The following is a 16,917-nucleotide window of genomic DNA, read 5'->3' as shown; positions in this document are numbered from 1 at the left end:
CATTCTGTCTCTTCCTTCCTTCTGAAGGTGGTGTTCGTCTTTCCTTTCATCAAGGCAGTCGTCCTCCCCTTCTCACCCCCGGGAACGGACACTTCGCCGTTTTGGACGTTGTTTGGGCCTTGCAGTTTTTCCTTGGGGATCTCCGACTCTTGTCGACGTTTGGTCTCTTGTGTTTCCAGGAGGTCCGCGCAGAGGGTGGATGGCCTCCAGGGTGGCTTTCCTCCGCTTTCTCGGAGTGGCTTTTGCTGTGGTTGCCGCACCAAGGGCAGGGTTCTGCTTTTGGTGTCGCCATTCATTTCACCAGAGCTGTCGGTTCCTCCTGGGCCGGAGACATTAGGCTTCGGCCATGCATTTGTGCAAGGCGGTCACTGGTCTTCCTTGCACACCTTACCGAGTTCTGCAGGGTGCATACTCGGGCTTCGGCGTATGCTGCCTTGGGCCGCCTGGTCGGCAGGCGGCGGTTTTTTGATGCCTTCGGGTGCTTTGCCTTGGTGCTGTGGTCCCTCCCCTCTTGGACTGCTATTGAACGTCCCAAGGTCTTCTGTGTCCCCCAAGGAAACTGGGCGAGAAAACGAGATTTTTGTATAACTTACCAGTAAAATCTCTTTCTCGCTCTTTCCTTGGGGGACACAGAAGACCTTGGGTATAGCTCATCTCCCTAGGAGGCGTGACACTAAGTGAAAACTGTTAAGCCCCTCCTCCACAGCTATACCCTCAGCCTGGAGAGAGAGACTGCCAGTTGCGTGTCCAAGTAGTGAAAAAAAGGCAAAGTCCAAAAGTGGAACCAACAAGCCAACTACCCAAAGGGTAAAACAACTCGGAAACCGTGCCAAGAAAAACAAAGAATGGGTGGGTGCTGTGTCCCCCAAGGAAAGAGCGAGAAAGAGATTTTACTGGTAAGTTATACAAAAATCTCGTTTTTCTTGTTGCGGACAAGAATAAGACATGTTCTATTTATTTTTTTAATGGAATTTGTAGATGCGGACGGCACATAGCATCCGTTCCGGCCCCATTGAAAATGAATGGGTCTGCAAAATCCGGAACAGATTCGGAAAAAAATTGCGGACGTGTGAATGGACCCTGATTCTGTGTCAACTATGAGACAGATTTTACACTGCTGTAGTGACTCAATTTTCCCTTTTAACTAGTGCAGATACATTAAAGGGGTTTTCCAGGATTTACATACTGATGACCTATCTTCAGGAGGCATGGATCCAACTCCCGGGACCCCCACCGATCAGCTGTTCGAAGAGGCCGTGCTTATACCTCTTCCTAGACCAGTGATGTCACATTCGTTGGTCACATGGCCTAGGTGCCACTCCGCCCCATTCAAGTGATTATGGCTGAGATGCCATACCAAGCGCATCCACTATCAGATGTGCTTAGTAAGCTGCGAGCAGGCCGCAGTGTTCACCGGAGCTCCAATGACTGCCGAGGCTTCCTTAAATAGCTGATCTGCTAGGGTACCAGGAGTCCGACCCCCACCGACCTCAGATTGATGACCTATGCTGAGGATGATGATCGGTGCACCTCCAGTCATTTCCAGTTACATTATGGGAACCCCTAACAGATTACTTTTGAATCCTGACGGCAGACTGCTGCATGACAATTCTGTTATGGTCCAGCTGATTTACTGGAAGTATGAAGCAATGCTGGCTCAGCTGTGTTACCTTCCTCCCTGGACATGAGCCACAGGATTCCAGATAAAGCACTTACTAATTTACTGTCTGTAAAATATCATTGCTATGTCTGTAATAAAAGAAATGACACCGTAGGAACACTGCATTATAGTTTTCACAAAAACACTTTCCTAAACTCTATGTAAAAGAGGAATCGTGGTATTGCTAGTCTTTTAGATGTTGTAGCTATTTATTTTTAAAACCTTTCCTCGGGGCGGCCATATTGCAGGTTAATGATCTTTTTGTGGGTTTGGCCTAACGTACATTAGTACAGTTCATGATAGTATGATTGAGGCAAGTGTTGTATACAATTCTTTTAACTAGTTTTTATTCATCATTTATGGCTGGGGATGGGGCTACTGGCAATAAGACCATTGATGTGTCTGTAGAGAAATTCTCAGACTATATCCTCCCAGCAACACCCCCTGTAACAGTGAACCTTTACATCATTGCAATGTCACAGATGTCCACAAAATAACCATGTCATAAAATTAGACCATAGAAGCATGGGGTGCACATTTCTGAAGCATCGCTGCGTCCTGCACTACACAAATATCATGTCAATTTTCCCCTGCGATAATTGCCATTAAAAGAAGAGAAAAAAAAACAAGCCATAATTGCTAATTTAGGCTACTTTCACACTTGCGCTTGATCGGATCCGTTCTGAACGGATCCGATCATATTAATGCAGATGGAGGCTCCGTTCAGTATGGATCCGTCTGCATTAATAACTTAGAAAAATTTCGCAAGTGCGCAAGTAGCCTGAGCGGATCCGTTCAGACTTTCAATGTAAAGTCAATGGGGGACGGATCCGCTTGAAGATTGAGCCATATGGTGACATCTTCAAGCGGATCCGTTCCCATTGACTTACATTGTAAGTCTGAACGGATCCGCTCGCCTCCGCACGGCCAGGCGGACAGCTGAACGCTGCAAGCAGCGTTCAGCTGTCCGCCTGTCCGTGCGGAGGCGAGCGGAGCGGAGGCTGAACGCCGCCAGACTGATGCAGTCTGAGCGGATCCGCTCCATTCAGACTGCATCAGGGCTGGACGGAGGCGTTTGGGTCCGCTCGTGAGCTCCTTCAAACGGAGCTCATGAACGCTAGTGTGAAAGTAGCCTTATTCTCAGTCGCCACCGAAAAGGGATCAAAAAGTGTTTATTTACCCCAAAATGATACCAATGAAAACTACAAGTCGTCCTACAAAAATGAAGCCCTCACACATCTCCATAAAAAGAAAGAAAAATAAAAAAGTTATGGGTCTTGGGATGCGGCAATAATAATTCTTTTTTTTATTGCACAAATGTAGAAAAACATAAAAATAAACCCTGGGTGTGTATTTGCTTTTGTGTCTACTTTACTAAAATGTTTTTAAGAAATGGAAATAAATTCTCAAAAAAAAAAGTGGGAATGGGGAAATCTATTATCAAATGAACTGTAACTGGAGTATTGTGCTGGATCTTTTCCACTTTCTCCTAAAGGCTTTTCGATGGGGCTATGGAGCTTTGCAGGCTGGTGGGGATCTAAGATCATGGATCCAAATGACATGTTTGAGGTTCATTTCATTCTAGATTTCCCTTTTAATTACATAATGTTTGGGACTTCTGATCAGTAACCATAATGCACAGACACCATTACTGCTCCTCTTTCTGGTTGACTTGTTTCCATTTTTGTCGTTGCCTTCCTTTAGAGAATTTTGTGTTGATTTTTTCTTCCTTTTTTTTAATTCTGTACCAGGCATTGTCATCTTGTGTCCTTTTGCCTGGGGATACAACAGTGATGTGCTCCTCATGGGATAATAACGTGTGAGTATTTACGCATGCGTTTTGATTAGGGAAAACCACAGTATAACTCATCCACGTGACGGTATTGTTTCTCTGTGTCCAGATATTTTTACTCTATTGCTTTTGGAAGAAGACAGGATACATTAATGGGACATGATGATGCTGTTAGCAAGATTCAGTGGTGCAACAACAGACTCTTCACTTCATCTTGGGATTCTACGGTCAAGGTATGGACAGTGTCCGTAACTACAGAAGGACTGTAGAGGACCCAGAATACTTTTGATAATGAAGCATTGCAGTTTCACTGGCTTAGGCAGGGAGCAGCCTATCGGAAATGTCTGGATCTGGAACTTCTGGATGCTTCCTGACAGCCGCAGGCCCCTTCACTATAATGGGGACCGGCAGAGATCCGGCAAAAATGTTGAATCAGCCAGAATAAAAAACGCTGCGCACAGTAGTTTTCATCCGGCTGATTCTCTGCATATTTGCCGGGTTGCAGCTGGATCTCCGGCGGTCCCCATTATAGTGAATGGCCTGAATAGCGATTAGTAGCTTCCGGTAATGCCAGAATGCAGAGTGAAACTATCCTTAGTTGTGTAAAATATATTGCTGCCCTTTGTGTCATGATAATTTCTCTAAATGTCTGTAATGATGGGACACTCATATGGAGTTCTTGAGTGACATTTCATTTATACCGTCTTAGGCCTCATGCACACGGACGTTTTTTTTCACGGTCCGCAAAACGGGGTTCCGTTGGTCCGTGATCCGTGACCGTTTTTCCGTCCGTGGGTCTTCCTTGATTTTTGGAGGATCCACGGACATGAAAAAAAAAGTCATTTTGGTGTCCGCCTGGCCGTGCGGAGCCAAACGGATCCGTCCTGAATTACAATGCAAGTCAATGAGGACGGATCCGTTTGATGTTGACACAATATGGTGCCATTTCAAACGGATCCGTCCCCATTGACTTTCAATGTAAAGTCTGGAGTTCTGTTATACCATCGGATTGGAGTTTTCTCCAATCCGATGGTATATTTTAACTTGTAGCGTCCCCATCACCATGGGAACGCCTCTATGTTAGAATATACTGTCGGATATGAGCTACATCGTGAAACTCATTTCCGACAGTATATTCTAACACAGAGGCGTTCCCATGGTGATGGAGACGCTTCAGGTTAGAATATAAAAAAAACTGTGTACATGACTGTCCCCTGCTGCCTGGCAGGTGCTGCCAGGCAGCAGGGGGCAGACCCCCCCCCCCCCCCTGTTTTTAACTCATTGGTGGCCAGTGGGCCCCCCCTCCCCTGTTGTTAACACGTTGGTGGCCAGCCCCCCCTCCCTCCCTCCCTCTATTGTAATAATAGCATTGGGGCCAGTGTGCGCGCCCCCCCAACCCCCCCCCCCCCCTCCCTCCCTCTATTGTAATAATAGCATTGGGGCCAGTGTGCGCGCCCCCCCAACCCCCCCCCCCCTCCCTCCCTCTATTGTAATAATAGCATTGGGGCCAGTGTGCCCCCCCCCTAACCCCCCCCCCCCCCCCCCCCGATCATCGGTGGCAGCGGAGTAGAAGATTCATACTTACCTGGCTGCTGGCTGCTGCGATCTCTGTGTCCGGCCGGGAGCTCCTCCTACTGGTAAGTGACAGGTCTGTGCGGCGCATTGCTGTCACTTACCAGTAGGAGGAGCTCCCGGCCGGACGCAGACATCGCAGCAGCCAGCAGCCAGGTAAGTATGAAAATCTTCTACTCCGCTGCCACCGATGATGATTACAATAGAGGGAGGGAGGGGGGGGTTGGGGGGGTGCGCACACTGGCCCCAATGTATTAAAACAATAGAGGGAGGGAGGGGGGGTTGGGGGGGCGCGCGCACACTGGCCCCAATGTATTAAAACAATAGAGGGAGGGAGGGAGGGGGGTGCGCACACTGGCCACCAACGAGTTAACAACAGGGGAGGGGGGGGGGGGGCCGCACAATGATATTCAAACTGGGGAGGGGGGGGGAGTCTGCCCCCTGCTGCCTGGCAGCCCTGATCTCTTACAGGGGGATATGATGGGGTTAATTGTACTATCATATCCCCCTGTAAGAGATCGGGTGCTGCCAGGCAGCAGGGGGCAGTCTTGTATACAGTTTGTAGTGTATTCTAACTAGAAGCGTCCCATCACCATGGGAACGCTTCTGTGTTAGAATATACTGTCGGATCTGAGTTTTCACGAAGTGAAAACTCAGCTCTGAAAAAGCTTTTATGCAGACGGATCTTCGGATCCGTCTGTATGAAACTAAAACCTACGGCCACGGATCACGGACACGGATGCCAATCTTGTGTGCATCCGTGTTCTTTCACGGACCCATTGACTTGAATGGGCCCGTGAACCGTTGGCCGTGAAAAAAATAGGACAGGTCATATTTTTTTCACGGCCAGGAAACACGGCTCACGGATGCGGCTGCCAAACGGTGCATTTTCCGATTTTTCCACGGACCCATTGAAAGTCAATGGGTCCGTGAAAAAAAACGGAAAACGGCACAACGGCCACGGATGCACACAACGGTCGTGTGCATGAGGCCTTAGACTTGTGAGAATTTACAATATTAAGTAGACTTGGTAAATTATTATGCAGATTTCATCATTCAGCAATTATACCTCCATTAATATTGCTGATGAGCCCTTGTTTAAAGGGATTATCTCATGGCCACAATCCTATTTTCAAAGTAAGTCGGCCCAGTGATCAGCTGGTCACAATGGCCCCTGCCATGGGCAGACTGGGAACTTAAAGTGGCCCTGGAAAAAAACTAAAAGTGGCCCTATGTTGTAGGCGGGTCTAAATTGACAGAAGGTGGGAAAGCACAAGTAGGTGGAGACAACATAAGTAGGCAGGGCCTACAATACTGTAGTGCAGCACAAAATACTGCCCCAGCAGAACCAAATACCACAGTGCTGCACAATGTACTGCCACCCTCTCCACAGTATTCCACTAAGTTCTTGATACAGTTGAGTTCAGGAGGCCACTTACAAATGCCATGAAGAGGACTTGAGTGGCCCCTAGGCATCGGCCCTCTGGGAAATTTTCCTGTAGGGTCTATGGCCATTATGCCCCTGGCTCCAGCTTCTAAAACCCTTGGGAAAGTGAGATCCTGCAGCAGGGGAATTGGTGTATTACATGGAACCATTTCATCTGAATGGGTGATCATGTAATACATAACAGAACTTTCTTAGCTTCTCTACACACTGGCTGTTGTAAGGAGGTCTTTGTCTTCAAGAGATAAATCCTAATTGCAATGGTATAATACTGAGGAACTTTCTCGCCCATTTTCCTTGGGGGACACAGACCTTGGTATAGCTCAGCTCCCTAGGAGGCGTGACACTAAGTAAAACTGTTAAGCCCCTCCTCCATCAGCTATACCCTCAGCCTGGAGATAGAGGCTACCAGTTTTAGCTTAGTGTCCAAGGAGGCAAGACACTCCCTGCTACTGCAGGGCTGTTTTCTCCTTGTTATTTTTACTTTTTCTTCTAATTTTGTTATTTTATTTTTTTCTAGGGATACCAGAGACGCATTTGACCTCTCTGCTCTCCCGGGGTTGAGCTGCGCCAGTGCCAACTTATCTGCACTGCTGCCTCCCCCACAGAAGCAATAGGAGGATCTGGGCAGCAATGGCTCCCCTACATCCCGCCAGCTAGGGGGTCGCCCGCACGCCAAGCCCCTCTTCCAGCTTCCTGCCACTGCGGTGCCAGTGGCTGAAGGGGCGACCCTGCTGGAAAGGACTGAGGGTGAAGACGTCGCACGGTGAGATGGCTATTCCAGCCCATACCCCGTCCCTATCTGCAGCATCTACCCCTCTGGGTAAGGGGGGCACCCGTGGTCGCTCATTCTGAGCGCTCATCTGCAGGACAATGCAGCACAGCAGCATCCTCAGCACCCCCACGCTTTTCCCCCCCACGCTGCTATCTTTCTCCCCCCCCCCTCCCCCTCATCGGGGCTGACTCCTGGGACCTGAATGTGGTGCTCTCGGCGCTCCAATCAGCCCCCTTCGAGCCTTTACGGGAGGTCTCCCTTCGCCTTCTGTCCTGCAAGGTCATCTTTCTTGTGGCCGTCACGTCTCTCCGACGGGTGTCGGAGTTAGCGGCTCTTTCTTGCTCCGAACCTTTCCTGATCTTCCACCAGGATAAGGTTGTGCTTCGGCCTGTCCCGACTTTCCTGCCAAAGGTGGTCTCCGCCTTTCACATCAATGAGGACATCGTCCTTCCGTCGCTCTGTCCCTCTCCTTCCCACCCCAGAGAACGGGAACTGCACCGTCTGGATGTGGTCAGGGCGTTGAGGATTTACTTGGAGGTCACCGGGTCCTTTCGGCGCACGGACTCCCTGTTTGTGGTTCCGGAGGGTTCGCGCAAAGGGTTGGCGGTCTCCAAGGTGGCTATTGCCCGTTTCATTAAACTGGCGGTGTCTGAGGCTTATCGAGCCAAGGGCAGACCTCCGCCTTTTGGCGTCACTGCTCATTCCACCAGAGCAGTAGGAGCTTCCTGGGCGCAGAGGCATCGGGCCTCGGCTGAACAGTTGTGCAAAGCAGCCACTTGGTCCTCTCTGCACACTTTCACAAAGTTCTATAGGGTGCATACGCATGCATCAGCGGATGCTGCGTTGGGCCGCCTGGTTTTGCAGGCAGCGGTTTCCTGATGCTCTGGTGGTGTTCCGCCTTGGGTTTGTGGTCCCTCCCTTCTTGGACTGCTCTTGAACGTCCCAAGGTCTGTGTCCCCCAAGGAAAATGGGCGAGAAAAGGAGATTTTTGTATAACTTACCAGTTAAATCTCTTTCTCGCTCTTCCTTGGGGGACACAGCACCCACCCTTCTGTGTTTGGTTACAGGGTTATGGTCTGGCGCCCCGTTGGGTTGCTGGCTGGTTGTTTCCGTTATTGGTTGTTATCCTTTCACTACTTGGACACGCAACTGGTAGCCTCTATCTCCAGGCTGAGGGTATAGCTGATGGAGGAGGGGCTTAACAGTTTTACTTAGTGTCACGCCTCCTAGGGAGCTGAGCTATACCAAGGTCTGTGTCCCCCAAGGAAGAGCGAGAAAGAGATTTAACTGGTAAGTTATACAAAAATCTCCTTTTTCCTCCAGTTAGTTGAACTTGGGGGTGTTACAGATATTTGGAAATGTGTCATGTTCAGTTGAACTTGTGAGGAATCTTTTAAGTTTGTAACTAAGGGTACTTTCACACTTGCGTTTTTCTTTTCTGGCATAGAGTTCCGTCACAGGGGCTCTATACCGGAAAAGAACTGATCAGTTTTATCCCTATGCATTCTGAATGGAGAGTAATCCGTTCAGCTTGCATCAGGATGTCTTCAGTTCAGTCGTTTTGACTGATCAGGCAAAAGAGAAAACCGCAGCATGTTGCGGTTTTCTCTCCGGCGAAAAAAACGGAAGACTTGCCTGAACGCCGGATCCGGCATTTTTTCCCTTAGGAATGTATTAGCGCCGGATCCGGCATTCGGAATACCGGATCCGTCGTTCCGGCATGCGCAGATCGGTAAAAATGAGAAAAATGTACAAGACGGATCCGTCGGTCCGCATGACAAGCTGAGAGATGGATCCGTCCTTGCAATGCATTTGTGAGACGGATCCGCATCCGGATCCGTCTCACAAATGCTTTCAGTCAGCGGCAAATCGGCGGATCCGGCGGCCAGTTCCGACGACGGAACTGCCCGCCGGATCACACTGCCGCAAGTGTGAAAGTAGCCTAAGGCCACTTTCATATCTGCGCTTTCCCTTTCCAAAATTGAGATCCGTCATAGGATCTCAATAGCGGAGGAAAACACTTCAGTTTTGTCCCCATTCATTGTCAATGGGGACAAAAATGAACTGAACGAAACGGAATGCACCAGAATGCATTCAGATCCGCTTGGTTGCGCTCCCTTCGCAGACAGAATAACACTGCAAGCAGCGTTTTTCTGTCTGCGATGTGGTGCGGAGCAAGACGGATCAGTCCTGACACACAATGTAAGTCAATGTGGATGGATCCGTTTTATCTGACACAATAGAAAACTAATCCGTCCCTCATTGACTTTCAATAGTGTTCATGACGGATCCGTCATTGTTATGTTAAAGATAATACAACCGGATCTGTTTATGACTGATGCAAACGGTTGTATTATCAGTAACGTTTGCATTTTTGCTGATCCATGACGGATCTGGCAAAAATGCTGGTGTGAAAGTAGCCTAAGAGTTAAATCATGTAATAAAGCCCTTTCTCATCTAGAGTTAGAATTGAGTCCACCTTTTAGATTTACATACATGCAGTATCTGAGCTCAAATCTCTGACTTCCCACTGGTGGTTCAGTGTCTGTGCAGTGAATGGCCTGCAGCGGTACATTGCAGTGTAATTTATTCTAGGATCGTTCCTAAGCTATTAGAGGTGTCTGGGCTCACGTTTTTGACTGATCTACAGGTAGCAGTTGACTGAATGTGATTTGTCTCTTTGGATAAGAACGGTCTGTAAAGTATTTTAGGTATTTGATGCCAAGTCCAAAATGTCCACAAAGATGTCCGAAATTTAGATTATGTCAATCATATTACAAAATTAAAGTGTGAACCTTCAGAACTATTACAGTTGTAGACTTGATATATTAATTACACATTTTCTCATTTAGGTGTGGAATTGTGTACCCAGTGATGTATGTGGGACCAAGAGAAACAACTTTGAATTGCTGGCAGAATTGGAGCATGACGCTGGTGTGAGTTTATATTGTCTTTTAAAAGTCTCATTATTTTAACACCAGAAACGTCTGTGTCTGATATGTAAAACAATTGATATGTTCCAGTCTTATGCAGCTGAAGAGAACAGTGCATTAACCACCTAACAGTTTTGCCCCAGTGCAGTTGGGGCAAGAGGCAAGGAGGGGGGGAGCTGCTTTAGCTGCTCATATCTCCTGATTGGTAGCAGCTAGACACTGGTCTTGTTTGAAAGCTGGCATTCCAGGCTTTTATACAAGACCAGAATGACAGCATTAGCACAACAGAAGCAGGAGATATCACTCTAAGTTGGGAATACTTTTAATTTCTGCTGCATTCACTGCATCCTGATTTCTAACAGTGATATCTTTCCATGTGGTGAAGATAATGTTGTCATATCTCTAGCTGCTACCAGTCAAGAAATGTGAGCAGCTAAAGTATCTGCCCCCTCTACTTCAGTCTGAAAGGAGGGGGGGGGGGCAGTTGCAGAGCTGACAGAGTGCAGGAGGAGAGAAAAAAATATATAGAAATGGGTCATTATCATCATTGTAGTGACCAATTTAATAAAGTTATGTTATTTATGCCACACAGTGAACAGAGTTAATTCCACAAAATAATGTAAAAATTCCTGTTATTATCTTTCGCCCCAAAAAATAAATATAATATAATACACTATATATACCCCAAAATGGTTCCTTAAAAACCTGCAACTAATTCCGCAAAATAAAAAAAAATTTGAATAAAAAAAAATTAAAAAGTGACTGCTGGAGCACAAAGGGGGAAATGTTACTGGTCTATGTCACTAAAGGGCTAAAAATGCAATTGTGTTTCCTGAGATGTGCGCCAACAAGATTTACTTCAGACACATTAAAAATATACAATACAAGACATTTTTGGGAGGGCTTTTTCCAATTTTATTGTGACTGCTAGGATGTTAAAAGGTTGTCCCAGAATGGCAACTTAACAAGACAGATAAGTGTCTGACCCACAGGGTGGGTTGTAACGGGGTTATCCTATTTCTATGCAGTGAATAGAGCATTTCAAAATTATTGCAATATACATGTAATAAAAATATTGTAATGTTTTTATGTACAGTACATTGTCCTCTCTGGTAGCGCCCCCTGCTGTTTATCTGTCTTTGTCCAACTTCTCCCCCCCCCTTCCTCAGAACTGGCATAGTGATCTCATAGAGAAGCAGGTAAAGTGGTCCAGACATGTTTTATTCATTCATCCCGATTTCTAAATTCATAGATTATCAAATAGTTATATCTCTGTAGACAGTGGAGAAAGGAGATTGTAGGGAATTACATACTGTATGTATATCTGGGGCTATATGTGAGGGACTGTTTCTGTGCAAGGGAGGAAGGGGTTAATAAGCTAACTGCAGTGCATGCTGGGAGATGCAGGTGCTTGATTGGCTCGTGAGCTGCTGACCACCCACAGAAAGAAAAACTCGTACTCTAGGTGAGTGAGTAAAAAAAAATTGGCTTAAAGCGCATCTATTAGCAGATTTGTACCCATGACACTGGCTGACCTGTTACATGTGCTCTTGGCAGCTGAAGGCATCCGAGTTGGTCCCATGCTCATATGTGCCCACATCGACGAGAAAAATGAAGTTTTAATATATGCAAATGAGCATCTATGAACAATGGGGATGTTGCTGTTACATCTAGAGGCTCTGCTCTCTCTGCAACTGCCGCACCCTCTGCACTTTGATTGACAGCGCCGTGTGATCATGTTTTCACTGCCTGGTCCTGTCAATCAAAGTGCAGAGGGTACGGCCGGCAGTTGCAGAGAGAGCAGAGCCTCTAGATGTAGCAACGTCCCCATTGTTTATAGAGGCTCATTTGCATATATTTCAACTTAATGTTTCTCCGCAATGAACATGGGACCAACACAGATGCCTTCAGCTGCCAAGCGCACATGTAACGGGTCAGACAGTTTTCATAGGTACAAATCTGCTGATAAATGCACTTTATGCTTTCAAAATAACCCATATAAGTATCTTATCTGAGAACATGGGTCCTGTGTCTCCTATTTTGAATAGGAATGGTCCTGTGCACTTCTCCATTCAAACTATGAGATTGCCCGACATACAGAGCACTGTACTCTGCCGTCTTCAGCTGTCTCATGAGTGGCAGTGCACATGTCTGACTGCTGCTCCATTCAAACGATGGAACCCTTGTTCTGGTGATTGGTGTGATCCCAGGGGACAAACCTCACTGATCAGACACGGATAAGTTGTCAATCTAGGAAAACCTTTTTACAGTAGGATAATCGCACAATCATTAAATGATTTCATTTTAGGTTTTATTAAAAAAATTCTGTAGTTTTTATAATACAGGGGTTAAAGTTCAGTCTGTTTTGCAGATTGTCACTCTGTTAATTCATGACAGGAAGAGCAGTCAGGAGAGCTGAGGCAGCCCTTTAGCTAACTGCTTTAGGCCCCATGCACACGGCCGTGTTTCACAGCCGTGTGCGGGCCGTGGAACCGCGGCCTGGATCCCTCCTGAGAGCAGGAGCGCACGGCGTCACTGGTTGCTATGACGCCGTGCGCTCCCTGCTGCCGGCACAGTACAGTAATACACTGGTATAGATCATACCAGTGTGTTACTGTATTGCGGGGGCAGCAGGGAGCGCACGGCGTCATAGCAACCAGTGACGCCGTGCGCTCCTGCTCTCAGGAGGGATCCAGGCCGCGGTTCCACGGCCCGCACACGGCTGTGAAACACGGCCGTGTGCATGGGGCCTTAAAGTAGCCCACCCTGCTGTGTTATTGGTTTGGATGGGTTTTGGGTGTGCTAATAGGGCAGCAGCCATTTTATTTCCTCTGATGATTGCAATTCTAAATGATAAAAGCTGTTTGGGAATGTGTTTATCATAAAGTAATATTAAGGTATTTTCAGTAATTTTACTAGAGAACCCCTTTAAGCTCTGTTAAAATTCGATACCTTAACTGTCCCTTACATTTCTATAGGGGCAAGGACATCTTATTGTCATATGTTTGTCTAGTTTATGACATATTACTTGACAATTCAGTCCACAACTATGTCCGCTTTATAACTTCTGTCTATAGGTAAATACAATCAATGTGAGCTCTGATGGATCTCTGCTGGCATCTGGAACCAAAGAAGGTGTCGTCAGCATCTGGGACGTTGCAGAGCCGTGTTTATTACATCAGCTTCCTTGCCACAATGGATCAGTCCATGACATTGCACTAAGTCCTGGTATGTGTTATCCTACATACATGATCAGGGAATATGGACAGTGGGTGTCAATGTGAAGCCTGTGATTTACTAGTGTAGTGGTTTTGCGCTATGTGCAGTATATAGACACTACTTTTCAGCATATTTCATTTTGATAATCCCAGAAACACTCGCATAAATTCAGGGCTGGTGTTTGGAAGGAAAACATGATGTAATAGACTAGTCTTTTTTTCCCCTGAGCATTCTAACAATTTTTAGGGCGGATTCATGTTTTTGCTTAGGAAACTTCTGGCAAAAAGCCACATTTTGCATGCTGATTTAATGCAGACTTTCCATTGACTTTCTGGAAAGGAGTGTTGTCCGCAGCAAGTGTGGCAAATCTGTTCATGGCATAAAATAACAGCACCCTTAGGCTACATGCACACGAACGTTGTTTGTTTCCGTGTTTGTTTTTTGTTTTTTTTGCGGATAGGATGCAGACCGATTTAATTTCAGTCGGTCCGCAAAAAATGCGGACAGCACACCGTGTCCGTATGTCCGTTTTATAGTGGTAATGAGCAGCTACTGCTGGATATAAGACCATCAGTGGAGGACCTGCAAATAATAATAAAACTGCATGCTTGAATTCTTCTTGCACTGTAGTGTTGAGCCTGTGCACTCAGAGGGTCTCAAAGTGACACATTTGTGATAGTATGGACAGAATACAGCTAATACCGAATAACATTTTGCAGATGCCAGACATGTACTTTCTGCCGGGGAAGATGGCTGCCTAAAGATTATAGATGTCCAAACGGGAATGCTGATCTCTTCTCTATCCTCTGGAGAAAGGCAGAGGTAATCTGTCATAAATGTAAAACTTTTCTCATCCGTATCATTGGGGGACACCTTGGGTATAGCTATTGCTACTAGAAGGCGACACTAAGCAAAAGAAGTGTTAGCTCCTCTTCTCAGCTATATCACTCCTGCAGACACTGAGCTAATCAGTTTTAGTTTAGTGTCTGTAGGAGGCAGGCTTTGCAGGTCTGCTAAATATTTATTTTCATTCTTTTAACATTTTTCTCTTTCTTTCCTTTAGCTGGGCTGAGGGCAGTCTCCAAGCTGCCTGCATTCCCACCCAGGAGACGGGAGTCCAAGGGGTCCTCAAGCCCGCTGCACGTTCCCGATCTCCAGATAGCAAGGAGGACCAGAGGTTCCTGTAAAAACCTCTGTCTCCCGCCAGCTTTCGGGTCACCAGGTCCGGTCTCTGCCAAAGTCCCCTCTGTTACCGGTGTAGCTACCCTCACCAAGGGGTAACACAAAGCTGGTGATCCCGCTGGAGCCAGGGGGGGCAGAAAACCCCAGAGAGGTGAGTATACTCTGTCCCCTAGGCCCCCATTCCTCCTCCCTCCCCTCCTCAGGTTTTTTCATGTGAATATCCCCCACGGAGGCCTACTTACCTCCACCTGAGGCCTCAGTTTCGGCAGATGTCCCTTCCCCGGAGGGAGGGGGGGGGGGGGAGACTTCTGCTTATTACCAGACTTTCTCTAATAGCTCAGTGTGTTATTAGGTTGTTTCCTAGTAATCTGGTGATTAACCTGCATGTGCATTTGGAAGCTAAGCAGGATGTGTTGTTGATGAGAGTCCAACCTGGTGTAGTAATTGCTCTAGCCCCACCAGCTGCCAATAAGCTCCGCCCCTGCCTTCTGCTTAACCCCTTTCTTGCCTCGGTGCTGAGGAATGTGCTTCTGGGCTCTCTGCTGAGGCTTGCAGTGCTGGTCATTAGTACAGATGGATGTGGGTGCAGTTCCCTTAGGTCTGTTTGGATAGAATTGAGCTGTACAAAAAAAAAAAAAAATCTATATATTTGGTCTGTCTGAACCTAGTTCACATGCCATTCTGTAGGCAGAATTTCTTTGTTGGATACATACGTCCTATAGTGCAAGTGGAATCCTGGCGCTACCGCTGGATACAGCACTCCCTGCAGCTTGCCCTCTTTCTATAGGCGGAGTAGTTACATGGTAGCATACCCTCCTTCCATAGGCCCTTCTTCCATAGGCAGAGTAATTGCACATGCTCTGGATGCCGTGCACCCTGTAGCATTACCCTCCTTCCATAAAAAAGGCGTAGTAATTGCACTTTCACTCTATACCGGACAGCTTGTAGCATTACCTTCCTTCCATAAAAGGCAGAGTAATTGCACTTGCCCTGGATACCGGACAGCCTGTAGCATTACCCTCCTTCCATAAAAAAGGCAGAATAATTTCCCTTCCAATAGATACTGTACATTTTGTAGAATTACCCTCCTTCCATAAAAGGCAGAGTAATTGCACTTCCAATGGATACCGTACAGCCTGTAGCATTACCTCCTTCCATAAAAGGCAGAGTAATTGCACTTCCAATGGATACCGTACAGCCTGTAGCATTACCTCCTTCCATAAAAGGTGGAGTAATTGCACTTACACTGGATGCAGTACTGCCTGTAGCATTACCTCCTTCCATAAAAGGTGGAGTAATTGCACTTACACTGGATGCAGTACTGCCTGTAGCATTACCTCCTTCCATAAAAGGTGGAGTAATTGCACTTACACTGGATGCAGTACTGCCTGTAGCATTACCTCCTTCCACAGAAGGTGTAATTTGCACCTACAATGGATACCGTGCAGCCCTGTAGCATTACCTCCTTCCATAAAAGGCGGAGTAACTGCACTTGCACTGGATACTGGGCAGCTTATAGCATTACCTCCTTCCATATGTGGAGTAATTGCACTTACATTCAATGCTGTACTACCTGTAGCATTACCTCCTTCCATAAGGGTCCATTCACACGTCCATATGAATGGGTCCACATGTGTTCCGCAAATTAATTCTCTATGGGGCAGGAATGGATGCGGACAGCACACAGTGTGCTGTCCACATCCGCATTTCCGGAGCATGCCCCCTGATCTTCCGGTCCGCAGCTCTGGAAAAAAATAGAGCATGTCCTATTCTTGTCCGCAATTGTGGACAAGAATAGGCAGTTCTATGGGGGTGCCGGCCGGGTGTATTGTGGATCCGTAATACACTACGGACGTGTGAATGGACCCTAAGGCGGAGTAATTTATTTTGCACTGGATACCGTGCAGCTTATAGCATCACCCTCCTTCCATAGGTGGAGTAATTGCACTTACATTGGATGCTGTACTGCCTGTTGCATTGCACTCCTTTCATAGGTGGAGTAATTTGCATTTGCACTGGATACCGTACAGTCGGTAGCGTTACACTTCCTTCCTAGGCGGAGTACTTGCACTTCCTCTGGGTACTGTACAGCCTGTACCATTACCCTTCTTCCATAGACAGGGTAATACCACTTCCATGGGTACCGTACAGTCCGTTCCATTATTCTCTTTCCATAGTCAGAGTAGTGCCACTAACTCTGGACACGGTACAGCCGGTAGTTTTACCCTCCTCCCATGGGCGGAGTAATTGCAATTCCAGTGGGTGCCGTTCGGCCGGTAGCATTACCCTCCTTTTTTAAAGGACGGAGTGTTTGCACATTTCTTAGGCAGAGTATTGGCA

General features: G+C 47.0%; 1 protein-coding gene across 1 annotated transcript in view; it reads left to right on the top strand.

Moving 5' to 3' along the window:
- Nucleotides 1-16,917, top strand: part of NSMAF (neutral sphingomyelinase activation associated factor) — a 102,389-nt gene that overhangs the window by 78,705 nt on the left and 6,767 nt on the right. The window contains exons 25-29 of the mRNA XM_044293317.1: nucleotides 3,412-3,479; nucleotides 3,562-3,685; nucleotides 10,096-10,179; nucleotides 13,254-13,404; nucleotides 14,115-14,217. Of these exons, the coding sequence (XP_044149252.1) occupies nucleotides 3,412-3,479; nucleotides 3,562-3,685; nucleotides 10,096-10,179; nucleotides 13,254-13,404; nucleotides 14,115-14,217 (530 nt within the window). The remainder of the gene's footprint in view (nucleotides 1-3,411; nucleotides 3,480-3,561; nucleotides 3,686-10,095; nucleotides 10,180-13,253; nucleotides 13,405-14,114; nucleotides 14,218-16,917) is intronic.

The sequence above is a fragment of the Bufo gargarizans genome, chromosome 5 (assembly GCF_014858855.1).
Source record: "Bufo gargarizans isolate SCDJY-AF-19 chromosome 5, ASM1485885v1, whole genome shotgun sequence".
Classification (NCBI taxonomy): domain Eukaryota; kingdom Metazoa; phylum Chordata; class Amphibia; order Anura; family Bufonidae; genus Bufo; species Bufo gargarizans.
The sequence above is the reverse complement of the archived record's forward strand: the minus strand, read 5'-3'. Positions and strand labels throughout refer to the sequence as shown.